General features: G+C 47.8%; 1 protein-coding gene across 1 annotated transcript; it reads right to left on the bottom strand.

Moving 5' to 3' along the window:
• Positions 1-4,028: 4,028 nt before the first annotated feature.
• Positions 4,029-6,680, bottom strand: USE1 (unconventional SNARE in the ER 1 homolog (S. cerevisiae); the record flags this gene model as incomplete). Its single annotated transcript, XM_010148345.1, has 6 exons — positions 4,029-4,329; positions 4,541-4,703; positions 4,925-4,955; positions 5,696-5,714; positions 5,930-6,082; positions 6,602-6,680. Coding segments are annotated over 6 exons (628 nt in total), but the record flags the coding sequence as incomplete, so codon positions are not given.
• Positions 6,681-7,222: the final 542 nt, after the last annotated feature.

Genomic DNA, 7,222 nt, shown 5'->3' with positions numbered 1-7,222 from the left:
CCACACCGCTTTATCTCACTGTATTTTGAAGGATGAAGAACTTCTAGTTCCCTTTTGATAACCGGTTTGTGCTGTAGCTGGGAGACACACCCTTTCTTTGTAAATGTTAAAATCAGGCATATCTGATCCATTATTCACTAGCTGCTGCTGCTTCCCATCTCCTGTGAGGAGGCAGGGCTCGTGCCAGACATGTCACGGTGGTGTCATGTGACAGGTGGTATTGATCGAGCCAAACCGGGTTTTAATGTCACTCCCGTTCAGAGGGAACAGAGGGTGAGCGCACACCAAGCCTCCGCAACGTGGCACGCGAGGACAAGAGCTACCAGCCAGCCCCACGCTGGGCTGTGGGCCTCTGGACTGGCACCCGCACTCTGCTGCAGACCAAGGAATTGGGGTCTTTTTTTCTGCTCCTATTTGCTATATTACCACAGTTTAAGTTCTTTTCACGATTATATTGTTAATTGTAAGCCTTTGCCTCTCAGGTTTCTGTTCAGGTTTACAGGAGAGTCGATGAGAACAGAGGTGACTTGCCCGCTGACGGTGAAACGTCGGGAGCAGAAGCCTGGAGTGTCCACTCCATAGAATCATAGAATGGTTTGGGTTGGAAGGGACCTTAAAGATCATCTAGTTCCAACCCCCCTGCCATGGGCAGGGACACCTTCCATAGACCAGGTTGCTCCAAGCCTCATCCAGCCTGGCCTTGAAGACATCCAGGGATGGGGCATCCACATCTCTGGGCAACCTGTTCCAGTGCCTCCCCACCCTCTCTGCGAAGAATTTCTTCCTGATATCTAATCTAAACCTCCCTGATTTCAATTTGTACCCGTTACCCCTTGTCCTGTCACTACAGGCTCTTGTGAAAAGTCCTCTCACCGCACCCTTGTAGGCCCCCTTCAGATACTTGTAGGCCCATCCTTTGCACCTTTTAAAAGATCCCTCCTTTCGGCAGGACAGCTGCTGGTTGCAGGTTTTGGAAAGCTGCTCACAGCCTGTGAAGTCTGATACACACAGCCTTTGTAAAGCAAAGCCTGGGGAACATATGCCCAAAACAACCAATGTCACCCCGCCACAGGAGCCATCGGATAGCGTTCTGCCTCTGCCAGTCACGCATTCTCACCGACAGCCTGTCCACTGCTAAAAAACCCTTCAAAAGAGCAAATTGATTGAGGACATGACAAAGTATTACAATGTAAAGAGTGTCTGTCACCAAGGATGTTGGCCACAACAGCTTGGACTGACTCACAGTTACATGGCTGCGGGGCTCTGAAACGGTGCCTTCGCTGGCCCAACATGACCCAAGTCTCCAAAAGATTTTTTTTTTTTTTTTTTTTTAACTTGCTCTTTGGCAGTAGGTAGTCTGCCAAGAAGCCAACCAAGGCCCAGCCCTATGCCTGATAAACATCTCTCCATGTCGGTTTCCCAAGCTTTTGGGAAAGTTAAGCAATTCTCACTTCACAATGTTTGCAACTCGCACAGAAAGCTATTTCTGTATATAACATTATTCTGCAGAGAGCAGCATGTCAGAGCCCCACGCTCTGCAAAGGAGCTGAGGGCTGAAGTAGCAGATCATATAAACACCCCCCATACATCAGTCAAAACCAAAAGCTGTCACTCCATCTAAGAAATGTCACAAAGCTTTGAGTCTTTAAATACCGCTGGAACCGATCCTCAGAGTGGTTTGAATGACTGTAATTACTAAGTGAACCCAAGGAAAGCAAAGCCTGCGACCAGCAACGGACAGAACAGCCATCGTGCGCAGGGAGACTGCTGGCCACTGAGGCAATGAATCTGTTTGCCGGGGCAGAAGGTAACAAACATTCTTCCGCCAGGTCAGAGGTAGGCAGCAGCTGGGCGCAGCGCTGGAGGCACTGTGCTCAACGTGCCATCGCCCTGACAGAATCACAGAATCATGGAACGGTTTGGGTTGGAAGGGACCTTAAAGACCATCCAGTTCCAACCCCCCTGCCATGGGCAGGGACACCTTCCACTAGACCAGGTTGCTCCAAGCCTCATCCAGCCTGGCCTTGAAGACATCCAGGGATGGGGCATCCACAGCTTCTCTGGGCAACCTGGACAGGGTTCAGTCTCCGCTCTGGCAGTTCATCCTTCAAAATAACGAACACCCACAAAACGTCAACAGTTAAGTAGCACGTGTTCCTGAACTGATTTCCTAGCAGGTTCCCTGGTAAAGGAATTGACTCAGAGGGGTGGGTATTTTCTCCGGGGCAAGCCATCATTCCCTTTCATGTCTTTTCACTGAAGTGCCAAAAAGTTTAGCCAACACATGGCTGATGGCAAAATTCAGCTCTAAACCTGCTGGCAATGATGCACCAGGTCTTTTGCAAGCTGGAAAAATGATTATTTCAAGTAATAAAGGGGAAAGTGTTCTAGACGAGGAAGCATTAGTGTATCGTTCCAGTATCGCACACACAAACCACTCCTGCACTACCATTTAACCTCCAAGAGCTCAGCACAGAAACGCCTGCAGGGAACGCAGTAAACAGCGAGAATTAAAAACTAGTTTGGTGACCCAGTGTCCACTAATGAAGTGCAGGGAAATGGCAAATGTTACAGTTTCAGGAGAAGTAGAAATGTCCATAAATGCATTGTTACAACTGTAAAGGTCAAGGTAAGTGAAAAGTCTGCTGGAACATCCTGAGCATACTGGGAAGAAAAAGCTGTGCTTGAGAGCATCATCTCTCATTTGATAAACCCCAGTGAGTGGCTGAATTGCAGCCATCCTCTTAAATGAGCAGAAATACTTCATGTAAAAAACTTGAACAGCCTTCATTAACACAGCTGCTGGTGCAAAGAGCCACTGGGAAACAGCCTGCAGCCTCGGGCTGCCTTGGAGCAGCAGTCGGATCCGCACAAGAACACAGCAGTTGTGACAAACAGCTCTCCCCCCGCCTTGCTCTCAGCCAGGCTGGGGGGCAGACAGCCGCAGGCCCCCAGCACCCCAGCCAGCGGGTCAAAGCCCGATGGGACAGGCAGGAGCACGCCTGGGGCCACCTGCAGCTGCTCCCTTCCTCCCTCCCCCGGAACACTGTTCACACCTGAACACCAACGCCTGCAAGACTCCAGAAGCGACACGCTTTGCTTTCAGCTTATCACAAGCACTTAAAAGCAGCTCTCGCACTGTCACTGCAAACCCGGCTTTACTGCAGGCTCTGATTTTTCCAGCAGTAGCAGTGGTTTTAAAATACTCATTCTACTCTGTTTCACTTCTGCTTTACTGTAGTGGCCTCTTACGAAGACAGGCTTGATGAAGACTCTTGACCAGAATAACTTGTCTCAAAGTTATTTTTTTTATTATTATTATTTCTGTCTTGAAGACACCAGCTTCCTCTGCCCCCATCTTGGAGTGAACAAGTGTTTGCACAGGTGAGGTCTGTACCATCTGGAGAGGACTGCGTGTACAGGTCTCTGGTGCCAGGGTCACAGTGTTTTCTTGATGCAACAGCATCAGCATAACAATGAGTGAGAACATTTGCGCATACAAAAAGGGAAGCAAACATTGCGACAGGCAGCGACTTCAGCCCTTCTCTAAGTCTGAACTGCAGAAGACTGCAAAGTCCAAAGTCCCAAATACCCATCTGGGAACGAGGTGAGTCTGAGAATAGTTTTACCTGTTGATACTCTGAATCTGAGCCTGGGGAGCAACTCAATGGCAGCATTCTCCTCCTACACCCTACAGCTGTGTATATACATAACTCCGTGATTAAATATCCTGTTGGCAGCAAGGCCCGGCTGCAGGAAAGCTGCAAAGACAGGAAAAGCTGTAAGACTTCAACTGTTACTCCGATTTGTGTTGAGCAAATGCCTTTACAAGCTGTAACGTTTGCAGGTTAAACCCGGACTGTATCTACCTGCTAAGGAGCCTGGTGGCAGCTCAGCCTAACTTGCCAGCTTTATCCTGGTTCTCCCCTCAAAAGGTAACAGTATTAGCTATGTAAAACCAGAACCCAAGTATCCAGGTGTAGAAAGCCTTTCCCGTGAAACCCTTCACTGAATCCAGATTGCACAAGACAGACATGCAAGTTTAGGCCTCGGACAGCCTCTTTAAGGGCATGATGGGTGGCAAAGAAATTTCTTGCTGACAGTTATCACAGCAGCTGAGCTTTCCAACTGACTCTGGCACTTCAGTCACTTTAGTTTGGGGAAAATTCTGATAAAGAGAATCATGCTGATGAATATAAAACAAACTACAATTAACATTATCCATAACAGCCAGTTGACCGATTTCTTCGCGTGCTGTTCAAGGCGGTCGGATTCATCCTTGAGCTTCTCAAAGTTCTGGTCTGCCATCCTGAGAGAATGTGACAGCGTCTGGGGAGCAAAGAGAATAACGGGTTTCAAATTCGGATTTGAAAGCTCTGAGCACAATTTCTTCCAACCGGGAACAGGTTCAGTCACACTCTGGAAGCAAACAGGTACTGCCACCAAGTCTCCCTACTCGTTATAGGTATGGTATTTAACACATGAGCACTTGGACCTTCTGGGCTACAACACTGAGAGGTTCGCACTTGAGCATCGCTACCTGGTTGTCTTGTTTTATCACATTCTGGGCAGCCAGAGTGTTGTTTTTGAGACTGCGAGCCAAGCTTAGCATTTCTTCAGCTAACTTCTCCTGCATGTCCTGATGGTGCTGTAACACAGCATCCAGCTCGACTGCTGACTGCTTCTCATCAGATGCAAGGCCTCTGCAAGAGGATAAGGGAAAAAAACAACTGGGATTTGTGGGCTGACCTCCCAAGGCCTCCCCAGACTCTGCAACTCTGACAAGCCAACAGGAACAGTCAAACCAGCTGAAGACACAATATTTATGGAATTTCACCCAAATGGAAGTACACCTGTGGTTTAAAGGTCGTTGGAAAAGCAGTTCCCAAAACACTGAGGATCAGAATGAGAAATTTTGACTTACTTCCTCTTCCTTACGTTTAACTCCTCAGAATCTGGAAAAAGAATTAAATTGGTGTTTTAGCATGTTATCAATTCCCCTGCAATCATGGGCTGAAGAAACAAGTTTTCTGCAAGGGATTTTCAGATGTCCAAATCCTACTTGGCCCCCTACCCCAGGGAATATGGATTTCAAATGCCTACCTGCTTTCCACCAGGAAAAGACAACAGCTAACATCACACATCAAACGCTTGGTGGAGAGAAAAAACAGATGAATCATGTCCCTGAGGGCATGGTTTAAGTCCGTGTCTTGGTGTTCTCTTTCAGGACACGTTAGATTGGCCCAGCTCCAGCCACTGTAACAGTAGCTATGGAAACCGCAAATTAGTTCCTACCAGTTCCCTACATGAATAACATGGCTGTGTATTTAAGAGGAATTGAACAACGCCTACGCTAAGCACCTAAAATCGCACAATTTGCTCAGAGCAGAAGAGAACAGGAGCAGCAATAAAGGTAAATTGTCCTTGCAAATTCTGTAATTAGAATGTCTGTTTCTGTATGAATTCTAGAAAAATGGGTTCCTGCAAGTCACTGCTACCATACTGATAACAACACTTAGGCTTTCATCTGCAGGGATTTTCGCTGTGTTGGTTTTTAAAACCTGCTGTCTTGAGAAGTAGTCTGCTACTAAATGAAAAGCACACTTTGGCCAGTCTCTAATACCTGACCTTCCTCTTCCTCTCCCTGTAAGACTTGGGTTCACTAGAGTTAGAGAAAAAAACAGATTCAACTCACCATCGACAGCCAGGGGGTCCTGGGAGGCAGGAAGAAAAGAGAAGATTACAAAGGATTACAAAGACAATCCTCCAGGGCTAGCACAGTCCCAGTATTTAGACTGTCCAAACCAGGAAAGGGTAACCCTCCCGCCAGCGTGGGACACATCTGAGATGCAGCCACCAAAGGCAGCTGAATGCCAACAAAAGACAATCTATAAACCAGCAGTAAAGAAGCAGCAGCGCCAAAACATACTGTGCCAAGCAGCTCACTCCTCATCTTGCCTGTGCAACGAGCCTTTGTTTGCAGATGAACGATTTTAGTAGCTGGGGTTCTCTCCTTGGTTGTGGTAGGGGTACGTCCAGGGGCCAAGAACTGGTTTGCCAGAGCCTTTTCAGTTGATGAAGCCTGTGAGTAGGAAGAAGCAATGAAAAGCCATGATTATCACACTCTACAGTGCAAGACCACCTGGATGTGTGACCAACATGGGTGCAGGCAGCACTTCCGCAGCTGCTTCCCACAGAACAGCAAAGTCAGGCTGACCCGCAGCGCTGACTGCGCCCGCGCGAGCTGCGGTACAGCTTATCGGCACTTCATAGCTCGCCGGGTGCGTGTGGTACCGTCCAAGAGAGGCATTGGGCCTGAAGGACAGTACCTACCTGCTGTAACTCATGGCAGAGAAGGGAGAAGCAAGTAGGCAGGATGTGCTTTGCTTTTGAAAAGGAGGAAAGGAGTTTCAGATTTCATACAGTACTCCCTTTTAACAAAATAAAGAATACATTTCATGTTTTTACAAGGACTGCCTGATAAAATTTTAACAAGAGTAATTTTCAGACATAAGATAAAGGCAAACATAGGAATGAAGGAACGAGATGAACATAAGCAGAGAATCCTTAAGCCTTTTCAAGCTGAGCCAGTAGAACTTACCAATTTTTCAGCTTCTAACAGTCCCTTTAGGAAGTCCACTTTGCGAGAGTATTCATTCAGCAGTTCTGGGGCAGGCTTGCTATTGGAATGGAAAGATAATAACATGAAACCCAGAAGTTATCAGTATTTTCTGCTGGTTAGAATCATAGAATCACAGAATGGTTTGGGTTGGAAGGAACCTTAAAGATCATCTAGTTCCAACCCCCCTGCCATGGGCAGGGACACCTTCCATAGACCAGGTTGCTCCAAGCCTCATCCAGCCTGGCCTTGAAGACATCCAGGGATGGGGCATCCACAGCTTCTCTGGGCAACCTGTCCCAGTGCCTCCCCACCCTCTCTGTGAAGAATTTCTTCCTGATATCTAATCTAAACCTCCCTGATTTCAATTTATACCCATTCCCCCTTGTCCTATCACTACAGGCTCTGGTTAAAAGTCCTCTCCCAGCCCCCTTGTAGCCCCTTCAGATACTGGAAAGCTGCAATGAGGTCTCCTCGGAGCCTCCTCTTCTCCAGGCTGAACAAGCCCAACTCTCGCAGCCTTTCATCATAGCAGAGGTGCTCCAGCCCTCTGAGCATCTTCGTGGCCTCCTCTGGACTCGCTCCAAGTGGTCAATATCCTGC

The sequence above is a fragment of the Eurypyga helias genome, unplaced genomic scaffold, assembly GCF_000690775.1.
Source record: "Eurypyga helias isolate BGI_N326 unplaced genomic scaffold, ASM69077v1 scaffold27153, whole genome shotgun sequence".
NCBI classification, from domain to species: domain Eukaryota; kingdom Metazoa; phylum Chordata; class Aves; order Eurypygiformes; family Eurypygidae; genus Eurypyga; species Eurypyga helias.
This window is presented reverse-complemented; position numbering and strand designations above follow the sequence as displayed.